Source organism: Rhododendron vialii, chromosome 13a (genome assembly GCF_030253575.1).
Source record: "Rhododendron vialii isolate Sample 1 chromosome 13a, ASM3025357v1".
Classification (NCBI taxonomy): domain Eukaryota; kingdom Viridiplantae; phylum Streptophyta; class Magnoliopsida; order Ericales; family Ericaceae; genus Rhododendron; species Rhododendron vialii.
This window is the reverse complement of record NC_080569.1, coordinates 29,336,563-29,359,695: the sequence shown is the minus strand read 5'-3', so window position 1 is coordinate 29,359,695 and position 23,133 is coordinate 29,336,563. Positions and strand designations below refer to the sequence as shown.

Below are 23,133 nucleotides of genomic sequence, written 5' to 3'. Positions count from 1 at the left end.
TGAGCACCAAGCATAAAAAGATTCATTTTGACAAACATATGTTTCATGGTATGAACACATATTTTTGGGTGCTCAACATCTTGAATTTACAATAAGTTGCTGCTTCTATCATTTCCTTTCACATGGCACAAGTCCTTTGCATATATGATGGAAAAGAGGGGTTATATTTTTATTTGACTTCTTGTGGTGGAAGTTTTGGTAAATGGACAAGGAAAGGATGTACTAGAGATTGACTTGAGGCCTGTTGATGATAAGGTAGGTTGGTAGGCCATGTTTTGGATGTCACACTCCTATGTATCTCGTAAAATGATTGCACTTGCTTGCTCCTTGGCTGGCTTTTCAGCTTATAGCCAAGGGTTGATGTATTTGACTAATGGTTAAGGTTCAAAGAACCACATCATTCGTCATGGTTTTGATAGGTATTGGACCCTTTTGTCAATTGTTTCCATGTGTCATTTTTTTTTATAATTGGATGTCTGGACCAGCTTGCGCGGACCTCGATTAACTCCGGGGCCCAAAGTTATGTTTCCATGCGTCAGCAACTTGGTTGTGCTTATAAATGGTTTCATCTAGTCTCAACTTAGTATCACTTGCCTAGTTTCTCTTTTCTAAGCAATGGTTTTTCGCACTCCAGTTGTCTGTTTTATTGCTGCAGCCATAGTTTGTTCTGTCTCAGTTGGGGTTCTGATGGCAGACCAGAGCTTGGAAGTTCATAACGAGGCGTTGAAAGCATTCAAGAGTTCAATCACCAATGACCCATTTGGTGCCCTGGTGGATTGGACTGATGCAAGGCATCACTGCAACTGGTCTGGAATTTCATGTGACCCTTCCTCAAACCATGTCATTTCCATTTCCCTCGTCGACAAGCAGCTCAAAGGTGAAATCTCTCCATTTCTTGGAAATATTTCCACCCTCCAGACTCTTGATTTATCTTTGAATTCATTTGCTGGGCACATTCCACCCCAGCTGGGGCTTTGCTCAAACCTTTTGGGGTTAGCTCTTTACTATAACTCGCTTTCCGGTCCAATTCCACCGGAACTAGGAAATCTTGAAAATCTGCAGGTGGCGGATTTTGGAAACAATTTCTTCAATGGACATATACCCGAAAGTATGTGCAATTGCACGGCCTTGCAACAACTCGGCCTCTCCTTCAACAATCTCACTGGTTCAATCCCCTCAAATATTGGTAGTTTAGTCAATCTTGAGTTTTTTGAAGCTCATGGTAACAGTTTGGTAGGTTCTCTTCCATCTTCAATTGGTAGGTTGGAAGCACTCCAAACTTTGTACCTAAGTCAAAATCAATTGTCAGGTTCACTTCCTGCAGAGATGGGGAATCTGTGGAATTTAGAACTCATTCAGTTGCAGGAGAATTTTCTTGCTGGGAAACTCCCATCTGAACTTGGTCATTGTATTAAACTTCACACTATGAACATGTACAGTAATCATTTCACTGGAAGTATTCCTCCTGAGCTTGGAAATTTGTCTAGCTTAGAAATCTTGCGGTTGTATGACAACGAGTTGAATTCAACAATCCCACTATCGTTGTTCCGGGCTAAATCATTAACCCATTTGGGACTTTCACAAAACGAGTTTATCGGTTCAATACCTATTGAAATCGGGTATTTGAGGTCATTACAAGTATTGACCCTCCATTCAAACAAGTTTACAGGGGAGATTCCTTCATCCATAACAAACTTGTCCAATTTGACATATTTGTCTATAAGCATCAATTTCCTCACAGGGTCACTTCCGTCGAATATTGGATTGTTGTACAATTTGAAGACCCTTATCCTGAGTAATAACCTTCTTGAGGGATCTATTCCATCTAGTGTCAGCAACTGTACGCGCCTTATTTCTATTGATCTATCTTTTAACAAACTGAGTGGGAAAATTCCTCGGGGCTTGGATCAGTTGCCAAATCTTACTTTTCTATCCCTTAGTGGAAATAAGATGTCTGGTGAAATTCCAGATGACCTCTTCAATTGCTCAAATCTTGAAATCCTAAGTTTGGCTGAAAACAATTTCAGTGGATATGTAAATCCAGTTATTGGTAACCTCGTGAATCTCCAGCTCTTGCAACTCCAATTCAATTCATTTGTTGGACCAATTCCACAAGCAATCGGCAACCTTAGTCGGTTGGTCTCCTTGTGGCTTCATGTGAATAACTTTTCAGGCCTAGTTCCTACAGAACTCTCAAAACTCTCCTTCCTCCAAGGCCTTTTTCTCCACAACAATGCACTCGAAGGGGTAATCCCGGAAAAGATTTTTGAGCTCAAAAGGCTCAATAAGCTTTTGATGAAGAATAATAGGTTCACTGGTCCCATTCCAAGTGCTATTAGCAAACTTGAGTTTCTTTCATACATGGACCTCAGTGGGAACATGCTTAATGGCTCTATTCCAAGTGGTATGGCACGACTTAACCGACTGATGACCTTGGACCTCTCCCACAATCATCTCACTGGACCTATTCCTGGGTCAGTTATTGCTGGCATGAAAAACATGCAGATATATTTGAACTTCTCGTACAATTTATTTTCCGGGTTAATTCCAGATGAGCTTGGCATGTTGGAGATGGTACAAGCCATCGACATCTCGAACAATAATCTGTCAGGAGAGATTCCAGAAATGCTCAAAGGCTGCAGAAATTTGTTCTCAATTAATCTGTCTGGAAATAAACTTACCGGACCACTACCCAGTAAAATTTTTGAACAGGTTTATTTGCTAACAAGCTTAAACCTTTCAAGGAATCTTTTGGATGGTGGACTCCCTGAAAATTTGGAGGATTTGAAGCACCTTAACTCCCTTGACCTTTCTCAAAACAAGCTCCAAGGCAGGATCCCTGAGAGCTATGCAAATATATCCTCCTTGAAACATCTCAACTTTTCATTCAATCAACTTGAAGGTCATGTTCCAGAGACTGGTGTTTTTAAGAGCGTAAGTGCATCTAGTTTGGAAGGAAACCCATTTCTCTGTGGAAACAGATTTCTCACCCCATGCAGCACAAGTACGCGTCGCTTATCCAAGAAGACAGTTATAATTCTGGCAGCTCTAGGATCTGTTTCCCTGTTCTTAATTCTGGTGCTGGCAATTTCTGTCTTTAAACGATACGCCAAAAAGAAAAGCCCAAAAGGGGTTGAGAATCCAGAACATGAATATGCTTTAGCATTGACCCTTGAGAGGTTTGGTGAAATGGATTTGGAACAAGCCACTGACTTCTTCAGTGAGGATAACATCATTGGAATCAGCAGTTTGAGCACTGTGTACAAGGGTATATTGGGAAATGGGCAGAAAATAGCAGTTAAGAAAATGAACTTGCATCAGTTTCCAGAAGAGACTGATAAGTGCTTCTACAGAGAAATCAAGACCCTCAGTCAACTGAGACACAAGAACCTAGTGAAGGTAATTGGTTATGCTTGGGAAAGCAGGAAGCTAAAGGCTTTAGTTTTGGAGTACATGGAAAATGGGAACTTAGAGAGCATTATTCATGACACTTGTGCCGATCATCCAGGATTGGCAGCATTGTCTGAGAGAATCAACATTCTAGTCTCTATTGCAAGTGGTCTGGTTTATTTGCATTCGGGCTACGATGTCCCAATTATTCATTGTGATTTGAAGCCTTCTAATGTACTTTTGGATGGGAAGTTTGAGGCACATGTGAGCGATTTTGGAACGGCTCGAATTCTTGGTGTTCATCTGGAGGAGGGGACCAGCAGCATTTCCTCATCATCTGCATTTCAGGGTACCATTGGATACATGGCACCGGGTAAATTTAAACTTCTTTCTCTGCATTATGAAGTTTATTGAATTTGTTGACATATTGAGATTAATGCCAACTGTTTGCATGCTTTCCGTGATCTTGCAAACAAATGAAATAATCCCAATACTCCTAGTTTGAGATAAAATTTTCGCATTAGGCAAATCGTAGCTTGAAGGGGCTTCAGGTTATATTCTTCTGTAGATAATGCGCAAGTTTTTGAAGCTTTGATAATGAGTGAGTCTCTGAGTTTTGAATGCAATGCAGTTTTAGATGTGTATAATTGCACTAGCTTTGAACCTGTACAAATTAAAGGACTGCATGTAGAATCTAATAACTTTTCTTGGACTATTTTTTCCTGATTATTTGTTCAATAACACTAAGTGAAACCAACACCTGAGACTATTTCTTTGATTTCACACCTGAGACTATTTCTATTTCTTTGAGTTTGAAACCTTTTATATGTTTTTTAGAATTCACCAAAGTAGCATTTTTCTGAATCGAATGAGTGAAATTGAAGGTATGTAGAGGAGAAGAGAAATATGTTGCTTAATGTCACTGGACACGAGAGGTATACCTTGGTATAGAATTTTCTTGGTAATTCAGACAAATTCTGAGGTGACCCCCCCCCCCCCCCCCCCCCCCCCCACCCATACCATTGTAATAACTCTAAATGTTGGTGCATAGAGAACTATGTACCATTTCTCGCGAATTGTGTTGGTGTATTGAAATGAAAATTCTCTTCACTTGTATATTTTGCTGTTTATGCAAATTCTCCACACCGATTCCTTCAGACTTCCTAGCCCGTTAGCTTTACAGAGGGCATGTAAATTTGTGAAACATTACCACGTATGAAACAATGTGATAGTCTTTCTCTTTCAGAAGCCTTAATCAGTATTCAAACAAACAATTAACTAGGTAATTAATTTCAATTAAACAGAAATTTTGACGTAAGAGTGAAAAAATGTGAATGTGAAACTTTGTTTCTTCATCAAATTTACACTCCACTATTTGTATCGAGTTTGTACTATGTCAATGCTACCTAACAGTAGATTATTTATCTTCTGAAACATTTATCCCATTTCATCAGAGTTTGCGTACATGAGGAAGGTAACAACCAAAGTAGATGTGTTCAGCTTCGGTATAATCGTTATGGAGTTCTTAACAAAGAGAAGGCCAACAGGACTCACACAAGAGGATGGGTTACCTGTCACTTTGCCTCAACTTGTGGAGAGAGCACTAGAAAATGGCAGCAAAGGGGTACTTCAAATTGTGGACCCGCAATTATCGTCACACTCCTCAAAAGAGCAGGAAATAGTCGCAGAGCTCCTCAAGCTGGCCTTGTCTTGCACCTGCTCGTCTCCTGAGGATCGGCTGCACATGGTTGAAGTAGATTCTTCCCTTCTGAAGCTAAGCAAGCGCATGATGGTAACAAGCGCATGATGTTAACAACATTCAGGTTTTTGGAAGCTGAGAATTGACAATCAGAAAGCAAAGTTAGAAGTATCCAGTCCTTAGCTTCATGGTATTCAACTTTTGTCCAGCTTATATAATGTTTTTCTTTTTTCGGTCTTGTTATTTGCAAGCAGAGGTTGCACCACTCTTGGTGCCTACTTCCAAAATAAAGAAGGCACAAGCAAATGCTAATAAGGTGCACCAGTTTTCCTGTAAGGTAATTTTTGTGCTAAAGTGAACTCTAGAGTGTCAAGATATCCTGTAACTGTCGTACGTTTTGGTTCCAATAAAAGTGGTTCCAATAAAAGTGGCATTACATTTTGAGTTTATTCTTGGGCTGAAAAAATACCCTGACGGAAGGTTTCCAGTTGAGACTCTAGAGTTAGAATTGCACCCTATTTGCAGCGGATGGGAAAGAAAGTTAACATTCATCAGCAAACTAAAAATGCAGAAGTCACAACTTACATAAGGTCCATAACATTGTGAATACAACATAATCACCAATACTAGACAAAGAAGAGACTTTCAACATAGTTTCTTGCTAATTCTTTAACAATCTCATAAGGAATTAGCCAGTGTTCTAAAAAAATTGGCCACCTGGGCTGACTACTCCTCGCCTAGGCGTTAGGCAGTGGTCCAACGCCTAGATTAAGCAGCCAACTAGTCGGCACCTAGTCCCCGCCTGGCAATTTTTCCAACATTGGAATTAGCTAGGTGCTCTGTTGAACCTATTCTCCAAAACAGGCCTAGTATTTCGGGGGATCATGATTCAAGAACTCCTCCACAGTTGTGGGGAACTCTATTTCACCAAAACCACCACTGCCCTCGGAAAGAGAAGCTGCTTTGGCCAAAAGCAAATAAGCCAATCTCAGAGGTTCCCTCCGTCCATCTCCACCATCATTCTTAAAGTGCTTAATCCATCCCTCCAGTCTCTCCACTTCTCTCCCACATTTGGGCCCCTTAACTCCAACAATCTTGGAATAGAATCCACACTCATGACCACAACTTCCGCCAACCCCACCACCGCTCTTTGACCCCAAACCAAACCTGTTTCCCTCTTCCTCCTCTTCGCAATCTGACAAACACAGAAGCTGTATTAACAATTCAATCTCATTGGCCGCGGTTCTGTTGATTGTTTGTGGGTCTTGTACAGTGTCTGGTGGAGGTGGGTTCTCATGGGTTTGTGGAAAATCTAAGGAACATGAGAGGAATTCTCTTGGAGGCTCGCTGGATTGGAGGGATGAGAGGTGGTTAATATTGCTGCTGCTGCTGTTGTTAGGTTGGTCAAAGTTGAGGTATATAGGGGAGCTCAGAGATTCAATTTGTGTATTGCAAGTTTCTTGTGGTGGCGGCGGCGGCGGTGGAGACGGAGTGGAGGGCTGTGATGGGTTCTCTAGTTTCAGTCTCTTCTCTACCTGTCATGTTTGGAAAGAATCAAACCGGCAAACATAAATACATGTACTTCTATATACATATGTAAAGATTGATAGAGAGAGGGAGGGAGGGAATTAGATTACCTGTTTGAGAGAGGAGAAGAAACCGGAGTGGAAAGAGGGCCGTCGCATTCTTGCTTAGATAGCTCGGTTGGTTTGTAATTCGATCATTAGGGTTTGTATAGATGGGGGACAAAGCATGGAAATATGTGGACTCGAGAAAAATGGCGCCAAATGGCTCGAGTGGTTTTCTTCCTGTATCCAAACAGGTATCTAGTCCGATCTTATAAAAAAAAAAGGTTACTTATTTGTATCCAAACAGGGACAAGTACGATCTTATTAAAAAAGTTGTTTACTTTCATATTTTTCCTTACCCTTTTAGAAAATGCTTTCACAAATCTATAAACCCAACCAACTTTTGATTTTTGGCTCAAATCCACCGCCACCAACATCCGACCATCCCCGTTACTATGAGCTCCTAATTACCACCTACCTCTTTTTCAATGACAGAAGGATGTAGAGGGCTATTTGGGGACTTATAAATAAATAGACACGTAATTTCAGCATTTTAGAGGGGGAGACGAAAGAAGAAGACGAGGGCATAAAGTGACCATTGAGTGCTCCTCGTTCGGGATGGAGCCAAGTTCCTCGGGCGAGGCTCTGACAAAGGAGGAAGAGTGGTGTGAGGTGAGGGCGGCAGATAGAGGGCAGAAGAGAGTGTGTGAGACATACACAGTGAGGTTGAGCGATCAAATGGTTCGTTTAGTACTTCCATGTAAAATCTTGTATTTCTCGTTTAGTGAAACACTGTACGATCCTCTATTGTGTACCCAATTGCACCCACTTGGGGAATCACATAAAAATCTTGTTTCTTTATTTTGTGTGTGGTTGATCTTGGGCACAACACCAACTCCACATAAAGAGTATTCTTTGATACAGCTTGGGAAGGTCAAACTGTGTTTTAGAATCACCTCAACGTATATTTTTCTTGTTCTTTTTTTGTTTATGTTTTTTACAATTTGAAATGGCTGCTCTAGCCCGAGGTTGTTAAAATCGGGAGTCAGTGTGGGATCACTTGAAGGAACTTGTGAATCAGATCATAGAATCGGACTGCGAATCCTATGACAGTGTATGACTCCAAAGTACGATAAAAGGAGGCGGTCGGACGGAGACACATACCTGCAACCTGATTCCATACCCGAGTCTGTGTAACGTAGGTTCAAGGTCAAGGTCGGTTGCGTTGAGTTTAAACTTTGCCCAACAATTTCTGCGTGGAGGGATAGATGAGGCCTTTCGTTTCTTCAGTAACTGCTTTCCACTTTTCTTCCAACTGTCAGTTTCTATAATCCTCAACGAGGACATAGAGTCTCCGGCTTTGCTGTTGAAAATTTTAGCATTTCTCTCAAGCCAAAGCTGATATGTATACCACTGCTGCATAAAAGAACTCTATACCCAGATGATTGATGGCACAATCCAGTTCCCTTGACCATATAAGAGACCTTCTATTAGTGCTGCATCTACCCATGACCATAGCCCAAATTCTCTAAGCATAATGACATTCATCTCTTAGTATCTCATCCTTGAGGTTTGATTGGGTTTTAGTTGAAGATTAGTTTTTGACTATACAGTGTCAGAAAGAAAAAGATTCTGTATTTTTTTGAGCAGAAGGACTCAACAAAAATGAAAAGTAAATCACATATAGCAAACTTTGTCAACATACAGTGTCAGAAAGAAAAAGATTCTGTATTTTTTTGAGCAGAAGGACTCAACAAAAATGAAAAGTAAATCACATATAGCAAACTTTGTCAACATACAGATCAAAGAATTCCCATTTCCAGCATTAACTTCAAGCCATTATACACATCAAAAAGTCAGATTCACATTCAAATCCATTCAGTTCAGGCATAAATCTATATCGTTTTCACATTCACTTTCCAGGCACTAAGTTAGTGGCAAATGCCCATGCATTGTTGTTAACTGGGTCAGCAAGGTGGTCAGCCAAGTTCTCCAATGGGCCCTTTCCGGTCACAATGGCTTGAACGAAGAACCCGAACATGGAAAACATAGCAAGTCTTCCGTTTTTGATTTCCTTCACCTTGAGCTCAGCAAAAGCCTCTGGATCGTCAGCAAGGCCTAATGGATCGAAGCTTCCACCAGGGTAGAGCGGGTTGGTGACTTCTCCTAGCGGCCCTCCAGCAACTCGGTAGCCCTCAACAGCCCCCATCAAGATAACTTGGCAAGTCCAAATGGCCAAAATGCTTTGGGCATGGATCAAGCTGGAGTTTCCCAAGTAGTCAAGTCCACCCTCACTGAAGATTTGGGCTCCGGCCTTGAACCACACGGCCTCACCGAACTTGACACCGTTGCGGGCCAAGAGCTCGGGGAAGACGCACCCAAGAGCTCCGAGCATGGCCCATCTGCAGTGGATCACCTCGAGCTCACGATTTTTAGCAAAGGTTTCTGGGTCAGCTGATAGCCCAGCAGTGTCCCAGCCATAGTCACCGGGAAATTCGCCAGTGAGATACGATGGGGCCTCACCGGAGAATGGGCCCAAGTACTTGACTCGGTCTGGGCCGTACCATGGGCTGCCGGACGAGACGGTCTTGGCAACAGCCTTCCTCATGGTGATCCTAAGGATCCTGCCACCTTTGGCGACAGAGGAAGCAGTTTTCACTGCCTTTCCAGTCTCAAACGGTGAAGAGAGTGCCATGGTGGAAGCAGCCATTTTCAAAGAAATGAACTAGAAGTAGGACTAGACAATGGAAAAACTAGCCTACTCCAGGAAAGAGCTATAGATAGGTGTTTGTGGTTTGAGTGACATGGGTTGAAAGCGTGGTATTTATTTGATGTGGATATCAAAGGGGTCCTTATCTTTGGAGATTTCTATCTGTATTCCTATTGGTTTATGGCATTTTGGAATTAAGCTTGATATTACATGCCCATTTGGCAATCTGTTCACCACCATTTGATGATATCAAGTATCCCATGCAATGTCTCGAGTTCTTCTTCCTATCCACCAAATAATGCTCCCCACTAGTAATAGCAGATTGTGCATTATCTTCATATAGAATTATAGCATATGACAATATAGTCTATAGGGCCACTGAAATGGGTGAGGAGGAATTCTTGTCCACAGGTTTTTTTCCTCCTCCAAATACAGTAAATTAATAATGTAATGGACTTTCCAGTTCTAGTAAGGGTCCATTCTGGTTGATGGTATTTTACCACAATGCCCAGTTAGTGAGCCACTAATTAGAGGGTGTTTGTCAAAAATTTTTGAAAAAAGTATCATGATTGATTTAGAATAGCTTTTTAACCAGATTTAAAAGCTGTTTCCGGTCCAAAAGCACAAGCAATAGCTGTGTCAAACACTAGCACCATTTCTCAGACACGAGAATATAAAGTTACAGCCATTGCAATTATTGCGAACATGCCCTTAGTAACGCTCTGATACTAGAGACGAAGTGATAGAGAGGTAGTGACAGGACGATGACAATGAGGCAAGTGTCGTTTCAAAGTTGTACTGTGGAATAAAAACCAGTTGCACTACTAGAAATGACTGTGCCTGAAAAACTGGTAAGGACTTGCGCAAAATTTTGTACTTTTCTTAGCAAGGGGATGCCCTGAAAATTGATGATTACAAAATTTTCTATGGAGTCAACATTTCGAGTTTCATGGTTTTTTCTCGACGGCCTGATATGTGGCCCTGATGTAAACCAACACAGGTTTTTACTAAGTTATGGTTATACTTTTGCTGTTTGATAGTGTGTTATATAAAACAAACGCATGGGGGGAAATTTAATGGATGGAAGAATTTCTGAATTTACTTTCACAAGGAATGGTTGAATCCCGTGCTCAATTTTCATTTACTATGTACTAACTTTCTGATTTCATTCACTGTTTCTCTTTGATCTGTATAAGCGACTGATATATCTTTTGCTTCTGATATTTGATAGGCAATCTCAATATAATGCAAACCACAAGCTCTTTTTGCTTTACACAATTTGTTTGTTCCTTGGTTTTGTGAGAATTGCGTAAGCATTTCTATCTCACCTAATATGTAAACCGAAAAAAAGAGAGAACCAGATTCTCTTTATCTGTTATCATCTTTGTCTAAATCACTCAAATCATCATGTGGACAGTAAAACCTTTTGTTGACCCTGCTCGATAAATTAAATTTCTGTAGCTCCCACTGATTTTTCATCTTCTGTTCTTCGCCCGACACAATTAGGCACGTGATAATAGTTAAGGAGGCATGGACAAGAAGATATGCTAGAGGGTTGGCAATCCCATGGAGTAAGTCATATATTTATGCATAGGAAGAATTCCTGCAGTCATAGAAATTGGTTTAGTTGAAGTCCAAGCTAAACAAAAGGGACCAGTTATTCTAACTGTTATCCAATTTCTTCCAAGAGCAAATTCCACTCCTTTTTTTTTTATCGGCGAAAGGCACTATTGTTAGAATAGTTAGATTAACACCTTTGAGGAGGAGTTTAACTCCTGACCGCTTTTCTCCTACTAGCACTTAAGTGCATTACTGATGCCGTTGGGCCAAAGACCTAATGGCAGCGAATTCCACTCCTAATATCAGTCAGTTTCTATAATCCTCAACAAGGACACAGAGTCTCTGGCCTTGCTGTTGAAAATTCTTGCATTTTTCTCAAGCCAAAGCTGATATATATATATAAAACTTACCACGGCAGCCAAAAATGAACTCCGATCCAGATGATTCCTAGCCCAATCCAGTTCCCTTGACCATGAAAGAGGCCTTCCATGAATGCTGTATTACCCATCACAAAAACCCAAGTCCTCTGATACATAAGGTTTGGTTGGGTTTTGGTTGAAGATTATTGAACTGTACAGTGACAGAAAGAAAAAGATCCAGAATTTTTTCACCGACTAGAACTTGGAGCTGCTATAAGTACCGACGAGAAACGTAGGGAAAATGTACTAACGGCTGCGCCGGCTGTCTCCGGCCACTGGACGACTGATCTGAGCCATCCAAAAATTCTATAAAAAAAAACGAGCGGGTCCACGCGGAAATCAACTGCATCCGATGTGTGTAGAGAAACAACCTTTTTTTCGTGTATGTACCCTACACACATCTGATGCCGTTGATTTCCACGTGGACCCACTCGTTTTTTTTTTTATAGAATTTTTGGACGGCTCCGAACGGCCGTCAGGTGGCCGGAAACGGCTCGGCGCGGCCGTCGGTACATTTTCCTTACGTTTCTAGTCGGTACTGATAGGTTTTCTGCTGGAACTTCATCAATGAAGCTATATATAAAAATAGCAACTCTATTGGGATACTAATAACTAAATAGAGTAAAGTAAAAATATCTATTCATTTGAGCACAAAAAAATAAAAAATAAAAAAGAGAAGTAGATCAAATGTCGCAACTTTGTTGACAAACAGATAATATAATTCACATTTCCAGAATCAATTGGCCATTTACACATCACACATTCACATACACATTCAAATGGTTAGAAAACACCATTCAGGGTTCACACATCTCTCTATGCTTTTCGCATTCACTTCCCGGGTACGAAGTTTGTGGCAAAAGCCCATGCATTGTTGTTAACTGGGTCAGCTAGGTGGTCAGCCAAGTTCTCCAATGGGCCTTTTCCAGTCACAATGGCTTGAACAAAGAACCCAAACATGGAAAACATGGCAAGTCTTCCGTTCTTGATCTCCTTCACCTTGAGCTCAGCAAAAGCCTCTGGATCATCAGCAAGCCCTAATGGATCGAAGCTTCCACCGGGGTAGAGTGGGTCGGTGATCTCTCCGAGAGGCCCACCAGCAATCCGGTAGCCCTCAACAGCACCCATCAAGATAACTTGGCAAGCCCAAATGGCCAAAATGCTTTGGGCATGGATCAAGCTAGAGTTTCCCAAGTAGTCAAGTCCACCCTCGCTGAAGATTTGGGCTCCAGCCTTGAACCACACGGCCTCACCGAACTTGACACCGTTGCGGGCCAAAAGCTCGGGGAAGACACACCCAAGAGCGCCAAGCATGGCCCATCTGCAGTGAATCACCTCGAGCTCCCGGTTCTTGGCAAAGGTTTCTGGGTCAGCCGATAGTCCAGCAGTGTCCCAGCCATAGTCACCGGGAAATTCGCCAGTGAGGTACGATGGGGCCTCACCAGAAAATGGACCCAAGTACTTGACTCGGTCCGGGCCGTACCATGGGCTGCCAGACGAGACAGTCTTGGCAACAGCCTTCCTCATGGTGATCCTAAGGATCCTGCCACCTTTGGCGACAGAGGAAGCAGTTTTCACTGCCTTTCCTGTCACAAATGGTGAAGAGAGGGCCATGGTGGAAGCAGCCATTTTCAGAGAAATGAACTAGAAGTAAAACTAGACAATGGAAAACTCGCTTGCTCCAGAGGAAAGAGCTATAGATGGGTGTTTGTGGTTTGGGTATCATGGGTGGAAAGTGTTGTATTTATATGGTCTGGATATCAAAGGGGTCCTTATCTTTGGAGATTTCTATCTGTATTCCTATTGGTTTATGGCATTTTGGACTTAAGTTTGATGCTACATGCCCATTTGGCAATCTGTTCACCACTATTTGATTATCAAGTATCCCATGCAATTTCTTGAGTTCTTTCTATCCACCAAATAATAGTCCCCACTAGTAATAGCATATTGTGCATTATCTTCATGCACCAACTGTAATCTATATGTGTAAATATAGAATATATTATGCCAATATAGTCTATAGGGCCACTGAAATGGGTGATGAGGAATTCTTGTCCACAGGTTTTTTTCCTCCTCCAAATACAGTAAATTAATAATGTAATGGACTTTCCAGTTCTAGTAAGGCTCTATTCTGGTTGATGGTATTTTACCACAATGCCCAGTTAGTGAGCCACTAATTAGAGGGTGTTTGTCAAAAATTTTAGATTTGAAATATGTATCAAAATTGACTTGTTTAGAATAGTCATTTAACCAGATTTAAAAGCTGTTTTTCGTCCAAAAGCATAAGCAATAGCTGTGTCAAACCATTTCTCAGACACGAGAATCCAAAGTTACAGCCGTAGCGTTAATTGCGAACATGCCCTCAGTAACGCTATGATACTAGAGACAAAGTGATGGAGAGGTAGTGACATGAGGATGATGTTGTGGCAAGTGTCGTTTCACAGTTGCACCACGGAATAAAAACCAGTTCCAAACCAAACCAAACCAAATCGAGCCTTACGTCCCAATCACTTGGGGTTGGCTACATGAATCTGTTTCCTCCATTGAGCTCTGTCAAGGGCCACTTGTTCACAATCTCGTAATAATATTTGGATTCATGTCATAAAGATCTGACGGGTTTTTTTATGTGCTGACTGTCAACTACTTAACGCACAACCCTCCTCCTTTATCCGGGCTTGGGACCGGCTGAGAAATAAAGATAAGACTCTAAGCACGGACCAGACGGAGTTGGAATAAAAACCAGTTCCGCTACTAGAAATGATTGTGCCTGAAAAACTGGTAAGGACTTGTGCAAAATTATGTACTTTTCTTAGCAAGGGGATGCCCTGAAAATGGATGATTACAGAATTTTCTTTGGAGTCAACATTTCGAGTTTCATGCATGAAAATCTCCAATAACAGCCTCATTAGTTTTTGCAAAAATGTCTTCACAAAGCTCTTAATTGTATCTTTCCTTTCACGGAGAGGGAAACCAAGACAAGGAATAAAGTTTAATACTAGCAAAAAGTTTCATTGTGTATACCGATGCTCTGGACTATCAATGAAGGAAGCATGGTAATATGCACATGGACTGAATTAGGTCTCTAGGCCTGCCCCTTCTGTGATGCCATTCGATTTTGATTTGGGGGCATGGTTTCGTAGCAAAACAGGTATGGAGGGGTCACTGTTTTTGTGGTACTTTGAGAGTAGTTACTTTGTGCATATTGCCAAAGGTTAAGTCTGTCTCCGATCCTCCCTTGCCCATACCCCCAACAATTAGGGACTAAATGGGTTCTGTTGTTGTTCTTGTACTAGCAAAAAGTTGATTGATAGGTCATGACATGATGGCGTGACAAGTGTCATTTCACAATTACGCCTGCGGCAAGGTTTTAGTCACAAAACTCAGTTTTCAATAGAAATTATTTTCCCTCAACAGTGAACGCTATTAAGGACTAGAGCCAAATGTTGCATTCTTCCTAGCAGGAGATGCCCTGACAATGGATGATTTTTTTTAAACCAAAATTTTATATGGAGTCAACAATATGAGTTTCCTGGTTTACTCTTGGCTGCCGGATATGTTGGTGAGGTAGCGGTAGTGATAGTGTTTATGAAGTGATGTCGTGGTGAATGTGCAATGGTTAGGTGATTGTTATCGAGGTTGTGGCAAGAGTAATTGCGGGGTGAAGTGGTTATCAAGAAATGGTGGCTATGGTGGTTTGGTAGTCGGACCGGTCATGTGATATTCTTGGTAATACGTATAGACACCAATATTTGGAATCCTAAATGTGTCAAGCGCACTTCTTAAGCATATACCGCTGATTAAGCAGTTTTTTATGTGCTTTGATTGAGTGGGGAGTGTCTTAGGAGCTCTCTAGAATTCTTACAAAAGTGAAAGAGTACCAAAGAACTACGAATGGGAGTACCGAATGGAATCTAGAATGATTGGAAAGTGCAAAAACGTGTTTTAGCCTAAATGGCCCAGGCTATATGTAAATTGGTTTACTTTCGATCAACTATTCATACATCAAAAATCTATAATTTTTATGGTATGATCCTATTATCTTTTAGTACGTCAAATACCCTCTTTGTCGATATAAAATAGGTTTCGATCCGGTTTTAAATGAGGAAGATACAACCGTTTTACAAAAATAATTTACTTTTCGACTCACTTAGGGTAAAATAGTCATAACTTTTCATGTAAAAATAATACTTGATCCAAACTACTCGGGTTAAAAAATAGACTCGACAAGCTTTTTAACGGTTCAAACCTTGCGAAAATCGGAGTTCGAAGGTATCCGGAAAGAGAGGGCAAAGTTTGACAAATTGGGGGGCTTTAGGGCGCCTCAGGCTCAACTGATTGCGCCCCGGGCGCAATATAATGTGCCTCAGGCGCATTGAAGGTCCACAATTTGTTAAACTTTGCGGGCATCTTCCGGACACTCTCGAGCTCCGATTTTTGCAAGATTTGAACCGTTAAAAAGCTTGTTGAGTCTACTTTCTAACCCAAATAGTTTAGATCAAAATATATTTGTTCATCAAAATATATGACTATTTTACCCTCAATGAGTCGTAAAATAAACGGTTATTTTAAAACCATCAGATCTCCTTCATTGTATATCAAATAAAGACCTATCATATATCAATAAAGAGGATTTTAAAAGTACAAAAATATGGGTGAATCGAACCATACCAAAAAAAAAGTTTAGTTCATGAAAAAGAAGTAGAAAGAAGATCACTACAAAAATCGTAATAGCTAGAAATACAAAAATCGTAATAGCTAGGAAAACCACCTCTCTGCAGCCAACACTTGTAAGACAACCCCTCCCCATTTGACCACCTACGCCACCATAACATCACCACCATGAGTATTGTCAAGACCTTTCTTGACAGCACCATTAGTATTGCAGCCCGTTGTAACTTGTATTTGGAAAAAAAAGTCCATTCTGGTGGATGGTATTTTACCACAATGCTTGGATAATGTTTTACGGTAAACTTAGATTTGAAAAACGCATCAAAATCAATTTGTTCAGAATCACCCTTTAAGCCGATTAAAAAGTTGTTTTTGCTCCAAAAGCATAAGCGAAAGCTCTGTCAAAACAGTAGCACCCTTTTTCAAGCACGAGAATCTCCGATTACAGCCTCATAGCTTTTCGCAAAAATGCCTTCACAACTCTTTTAATTGCGTATTCCTTTCACGGATACTAGCAAAAAGTTGATAGACAGGTCATGACATGACGGCGTGACAAGTGTCATTTCACAATTACGCCTGCGGCAAGGTTTTATTCAAAAAACTCAGTTTTAAATAGAAATTACTTTCCCTCAACAATGAACGGTATTAAGGACTAGAGCCAAAGGCTGCATTCTTCCTAGCAGGGGATGCCCTGACAATGGATGATTTTTTTTAAACCAAAATTTTATATCGAGTCAACAATCTGAGTTTCCTGGTTTACTCTTTGCTGCCGGATATGTTGGTGAGGTAGCTGTAGTGATAGTGTTTATGAGGTGATGTCGTGGTGACGGTGCAATGGTTAGGTGATTGTTATCGAGGTTGTGGCAAGAGTAATTGTGGGGTGAAGTGGTTATCAATTGAAAAATCCTAGATCGCCTAGGTATATAAATATTTGCTATGTTCTGAATTATTTTCAATATCAACCCACAATCAATGTATCAACCCAATCAATTACCGGAAAGCAATAAACGTAAGAACACCAAGATATACGTGGAAAACCCTAAACGGGAAAAAACCATGGGAAGGAATCAAGCACTATAAACATTGTGTAGTTACAAGTAATCTTACCCTACGATTTGAATCCTCACAATCGAGCCTAAGACCTACTTGCCGAATCCACGTTCACCACACACAGTGCTTGACCGCCGCTGCCTTGAATCCACAAGCGTTCCACACTCCTTTGGAAATCCACCAAAGAACAAGTCTATGTTTGTAGAAATAAAGTTGCGAATACTTCTTAGAGTTTCATTATGACTTTGACGATTGAATAAGAATCAAGAAATGGTGGATATGGTGGTTTTGTAGTCGGAGCGGTCATGTGATATTGTTGATGGTACATACAGACACCAATATTCGGAATCCTAAATGTGTCGAGCGCACTTCTTAAGCATATACCACTAATTAAGCAGTTTTTTATATGCTTCGATTGAGTGGGGAGTTTCTTACGAGCTCTCTAGAATTCTTACAAAAGTGAAAGAGTACCACAGAACTAAGAATGGGAGTACTGAATGGAATCTAGAATGATTGGAAAGGTGCAAAAATGTGTTTTAGCCAAAATTGCCCTGGCGATATGTAAATTGGTTTACTTTCGATCAACTATTCAAACATCTAAAATCTGTTCTTTTTATGGTATGATCCCATTATCTTTTAGTACGTCAAATACCCTCTTTTTCGATACAAAATAGGTTTCAATCCAGATTTAAATGAGGGAGATACAACCGTTTTATCAAAATAATTTACTTTTCGTCTCACTTAGGGTAAAATAGTCATAACTTTTCATGTAAAAATAATACTCGATCCAAACTACTCGGGTTAGAAAGTAGACTCGACAAGCTTTTTAACGGTTCAAACCTTGCGAAAATCGGAGTTTGAAAGTATCCGGAACAGGACCGCAAAGTTTGACAAGGGTTGGGGCTTTAGCGCGCCTCAGGCGCATATGATTGCGCCCCGGGCGCAAAATAAAGCGCCTCAGGCGCAATGATGGTCCAGAATTGTTGAACTTTGCGGCCATCATCCAGACACTCCCGAGCTCCGATTTTTGCAAGATTTGAACTATTAAAAAGCTTGTTGAGTCCACTTTCTAACCCAAATAGTTTGGATCAAAATATATTTGTTCATCAAAACATATGACTATTTTACCCTCAATGAGTCGTAAAATAAACCGGTATTGTAAAACCATCAGATCTCCTTCATTGTATATCAAATAAAGAGCTATCATATATGGATAAATAGGATTTTAAAAGTACAAAAATATGGGTGAATCGAACGATACCAATAAAAAGTTTAGTTCATGAAAAACAAGTGGAAATAATATCACTACAAAATTCGTAATAGCTAGGAATACCACCTCTCTGCAGCCAACACTTTCACTGTAACACAACCCCTCCCCATTTGACCACCTACGCCACCATAACATCACCACCATAAGTATTGTCAAGACCTTTCATGACAGCACCATAAGTATTGCAGCCAATTGTAACGTGTATTTGGAAAAAAAATCCATTCTGGTGGATGGCATTTTAACACAATACTTGGATAATGTTTTACCGTAAACTTAGATTTGTAAAACGCATCAAAATCAATTTGTTCAGAATCATCCTGTAAGCAGATTTAAAAGTTGTTTTTGCTCCAAAAGCAGAAACGAAAGCTGTGTCAAACACTAGCACCCTTTTCCATGCACGAGAATCTCCGACAACAGCCTCATCGGTTTTCGCAAAAATGCCTTCCCGACTCTTTTAATTGCGTCTTCCTTTTACGGAGATGGAAACAAAGAAAAGCAATAAATTTCATACTAGCAAAAAGTTGATAGAATGGTCGTGACAAGACGGTGTGACAAGTTTCATTTCACAATTACGCCTACGGCAAGGTTTTAATCAAAAAACTCAGTTTTCAGAAGAAATTACTTTCCCTCAACAGTGAACGCTATTAAGCACTTGAGCCAAAGGCTGCATTCTTCCTAGCAGGGGATGCCCTGACAAAGGATGATTTTTTTTAAACCAAAATTTTATATCGAGTCAATAATCTGAGTTTCCTTGTTTACTATTGGTTGCCAGATATGTTGGTGAGGTAGCTGTAGTGATAGTGTTTATGAAGTGTTGTCGTGGTGAAGGTGCAATGGTTAGGTGATTGTTATCGAGGTTGTGGCGAGAGTAATTGTGGGGTGAAGTGGTTATCAAGAAATGGTGGATATGGTTGTTTTGTAGTCAGAGCAGTCATGTGATATTGTTGATGGTACGTACAGACACCAATATTCGGAATCCTAAATGTGGCAAGCGCACTTCTTAAGCATATACCACTGATTAAGCAGATTTTTATATGCTTTGTTTGAGTGGGGAGTGTCTTACAAGCTCTCTAGAATTCTAAGAAAAGTGAAAGAGTACCACAGAACTACGAATGGGAGTACCGAATGGAATCTACAATGATTGGAAAAGTGCAAAAACTGGTTTCAGCCTAGATTGCCCTAGCGATATGTAAATTGGTTTACTTTTGAACAACTATTCAAACATCTAAAATCTGTTGTTTTTATGGTATGATCCCATTATCTTTTAGTACATCAAATACTCTCTTTGTCTATATAAAATAGGTTTTCGATCCGGTTTTAAATAAGGGAGATACAACCATTTTATCAAAATAATATACTTTTCGTCTCACTTAGGGTAAAATAGTCATAACTTTTCATGTAAAAATAATACTCGATCCAAACTACTCGGGTTAGAAAGTAGACTTGACAAGCTTTTTAACGGTTCAAACCTTGCGAAAATCTGAGTTCAAAAGTATCCGAAATAAGACCGCAAAGTTTGACAAGTTGTGGGGCTTTAGTGCGCCTCAGGCACAAATGATTGCGGCCCGGGCGCAATATAAAGAGCCTCAGGCGCAATGATAGTGCAGAATTTATTAAACTTTGCGGGCATCTTCCGGACACTCCCGAGCTCCGATTTTTGCAAAATTTGAACCGTTGAAAAGCTTGTTTAGTCTACTTTCTAACCCAAAGAGTTTGGCCCAAAATATAATTGTACATCAAAACATATAACTATTTTACCCTCAATGAGTCGTAAAATAAACCGTTATTGTAAAACCATCAGATTTCCTTCATTGTATATCAAATAAAGACCTATCATATATCCGTAAAGAGGATTTTAAAAGTAAAAAAATATGGGTGAATCGAACCATACCAATAAAAAAGTTTAGTTCATGAAAAACAAGTAGAAAGAAGATCACTACAAAAATCGTAATAGCTAGGAATTCCACCTCTCTGTAGCCAACACTTTCAATTAACGCAACCCATCCCCATTTGACCACCTACGCCACCATAACATCACCACCATGATTATTGTGTTGACTTTTGTGGCTCCAACCCATGCCTGCATTTGCTCAGCAGACAAGGAGCCTCCCAAATCTTTGACTGATATCCTCCAGTATCCTTCAGCCTCCTTTGTGGAAAATGAAGGGAGACTACCGTGGCAAATGAACAGGGTCTCATCTGGCTATAAATGGAGACCTTTGGTTCAGAGTGTTGTATCAGAAATCAGAGAGAAGAGAGTGATACACGAGTAGATTGTGAGGCAATACTGTGTGAGTCTGAGTGATTGTTGTAATCCTCCTCCAGTAAATATAGTGAATCCGCTGCCCCTCCGTGGATGTACCCGATTATTGGGGAACCACGTAAATCCTTGTGTTTCTCTGTGTTGTGTGTTTGTGTTTGCTTGGTTTGACTCTGGTTTAGCACTACAATTGGTATCAGAGCAGTGTAGTGGCAACCAAGAACACAAAACACCATTGTTGTCTCTGTTTCAGGGTCTCTGTCCGAAAATCACAGCACGGATTTCTGATCCTCCACTCAGTTTGAGCACTGAGTCTAGTGCATCTCATCGAGACGATTCCAACGCACCAAGGCCCGTCGACAACGGAGGTCCACAGTAGCCACACGGTCCGTTCGACGGAGTTGCGTGTACAACGAGTTCTGTCCAGAAATCGCAGAACTGGAAAGTGATCGAAAAATAGATCTTAGCATTAAGTCTTGTGCACCTCGGCGAGACGATCTCGGAACAGCCATCGCCGTCGCCGTTCTTTGTCGGAGCAAGCCGCACCTGCGGTTTGAAGTTGGAACCAGAACAGTGCGTGCTTAAAGGAAAAGAATAAGAACAGTGGGTCTTATCTTTTGTTTTTCTTTTATATATCTGAAGAAGATGGTTCTGTGAACGTGGGGTCAATTTTCTTGGGAGAAGGAAATTATTCCCTGCTTCTCAAAAGGAAAACCAGGTGCTGGTTTTTGACTAGTCAAAGCCAGGGAAAATTATCCAGTGCTACTGGCTCCCCTAGAGACGCTGATGTCAGCTTGACATCATCGATCCAGAAGCTTCAGAAGGTTACGCCCAGTCAGCACGCCACGTGTCACCCAGTCACCAGACACGTCACCAGCCACATCATCAGAGAGGCTGAGTCATCAGCCACGTATTCAGCCACGTGTCTTTCCACGTCAGCCCCAAGTGTGCGCCACATCAGCAAAAAAGGCCCAGTCATTAGCGCCCAGTCAGCATTTATTGCTGAGTCAGCAGGTCCAGTCAGTCCTAACCAGAGGGAATATTCTCTGATCCAAGGAATATTCCAGAAGGTGTTATTTTGCGATTTCGGAGCCGTTTCAACTCTGATTTGCGCAAGTGAGTAGTCGTTCCTGACTATTCTCGACGTTCCGGATCCAACGCCGCACTCCGTTTTCCGTAACTCAGCTCCGACATTGGTGTTTTGTCCGTTGGTTGGCTAAAAAGCGCCGTTTTTTGGTGTTTTTGTGCACCGGATATTCACGTGGGTGGAGTTTAAGGAGTTCTAATGGCGGAAGAAGAGTTTAAGGAGACCTCGGAAGTTTCTTCATCTGCAGAGAAGAATACCGAGCATCCCAAGGTCACTTCGAGCAGTTATGGGCAAAGGAATACGGTTTCCAATGCTAAGTTCGAGGTGGAGAAATTTGACGGAACAAGTAACTTCGGCATGTGGCAATGCGAAGTTTTGGATGTTCTGTATCAACAGGAGTTGGATATTACGTTAGAGGAGAGGCCGAACGACATTTCAGACAAGGATTGGATAAAGCTTAATCGCCAAGCTTGTGGCACCATCAGACTTTGTCTTACGAAGGATCAGAAATACTTCGTGATGAAGGAAACGTTAGCTAAAGAGCTATGGGAGAAATTGGAAAACAAGTACATGACGAAGAGTATTGAGAATCGGTTGTATCTCAAGAAGAAGCTCTACGGGTTCCAGTACGTGCAAGGTACGACTATGAACCAACACTTGAACAATTTCAATAAGATTTTGGCTGATTTGCAAAATCTAGACGTTTCCATAGAAGATGAGGATAAAGCTTTACTGTTATTAAATTCATTGCCTGATACTTATGATCATTTGACTACTACTTTATTGTACGGTAAAGAAGAAATCAAGTTTAATGACGTTTCAAATGCTTTGATGAATAACGAGGTACGGAAGAGGGATCAGCAAGCTCACCGTGACCCGTCCGCATCAGCTTTGACAACAAGAGGCAGAACCGACACTAGGAGGACTGGTGGTGGAGGGCGAAGGAGGTCTCGCTCAAAATCAAGGGGGAAGTCTGTAGAGAGAAGATTGGGGAAAGACGAGTGTGCCCTTTGTCGTCAAAAGGGGCACTGGAAGAAAGATTGTCCGAACAAACAACCAGCTGCAAATGTTGCAGAGGAGACAGAGGATGATCTAGAGTCAGCACTATTAGTTTCATCATCACCTGACCATTCAGATGAGTGGATACTAGATTCGGGATGTTCCTACCACATGTGTCCCAACAGGGACTGGTTCTCGAGTTTTCAAGATCTCGATGGAGGAGTTGTTTTGCTAGGTGATAACACCGCTTGCAAAGTCCAAGGGATAGGTTCAATCCGTTTGAAGTTGCATGATGGGACGTTTAGGGTGCTAACAGACGTTCGGTATGTTCCGGACTTGAAGAAGAATCTCATTTCGCTTGGAGCCTTTGATGTGAAAGGATACAAGATTACGATGATGGGTGGAGTGTTAAAGATAGTTCGAGGGGCGCTCATTGTCTTGAAAGGTAGCCGA

The 23,133-nt window shown here is 41.1% G+C and overlaps 3 protein-coding genes and 1 non-coding gene across 4 annotated transcripts; 2 read left to right on the top strand and 2 right to left on the bottom strand.

Annotated features, from left to right (window-relative positions):
- Window positions 1-371: 371 nt before the first annotated feature.
- LOC131312411 (LRR receptor-like serine/threonine-protein kinase FLS2) lies at window positions 372-5,516 on the top strand. Its single transcript, XM_058340130.1, has 2 exons — window positions 372-3,763; window positions 4,845-5,516. The coding sequence occupies exons 1-2, from the start codon at window positions 616-618 to the stop codon at window positions 5,195-5,197; spliced, it is 3,501 nt and encodes a 1,166-aa protein (XP_058196113.1). The 5' UTR covers window positions 372-615; the 3' UTR covers window positions 5,198-5,516.
- Window positions 5,517-5,679: 163 nt separating this feature from the next.
- Window positions 5,680-6,938, bottom strand: LOC131312412 (uncharacterized). The gene is made up of 2 exons (XM_058340131.1): window positions 6,727-6,938; window positions 5,680-6,624 (listed from the first exon to the last, which is right to left on the bottom strand). Exons 1-2 carry the CDS (start codon window positions 6,772-6,774, stop codon window positions 5,956-5,958), a joined length of 717 nt encoding a protein of 238 aa, XP_058196114.1. The 5' UTR covers window positions 6,775-6,938; the 3' UTR covers window positions 5,680-5,955.
- Window positions 6,939-8,443: 1,505 nt separating this feature from the next.
- LOC131314094 (uncharacterized) lies at window positions 8,444-13,082 on the bottom strand. The gene is made up of 5 exons (XM_058342586.1): window positions 12,179-13,082; window positions 11,338-11,422; window positions 11,181-11,223; window positions 9,582-9,700; window positions 8,444-9,382 (listed from the first exon to the last, which is right to left on the bottom strand). The coding sequence occupies exons 1-5, from the start codon at window positions 12,973-12,975 to the stop codon at window positions 8,570-8,572; spliced, it is 1,857 nt and encodes a 618-aa protein (XP_058198569.1). The 5' UTR covers window positions 12,976-13,082; the 3' UTR covers window positions 8,444-8,569.
- Window positions 13,083-14,383: 1,301 nt separating this feature from the next.
- On the top strand, window positions 14,384-14,493 carry LOC131315392 (small nucleolar RNA snoR100). Its single transcript, XR_009196726.1, has one exon. It is a non-coding gene; the product is annotated as a small nucleolar RNA snoR100 (small nucleolar RNA).
- The last annotated feature ends 8,640 nt before the right edge of the window (window positions 14,494-23,133 follow it).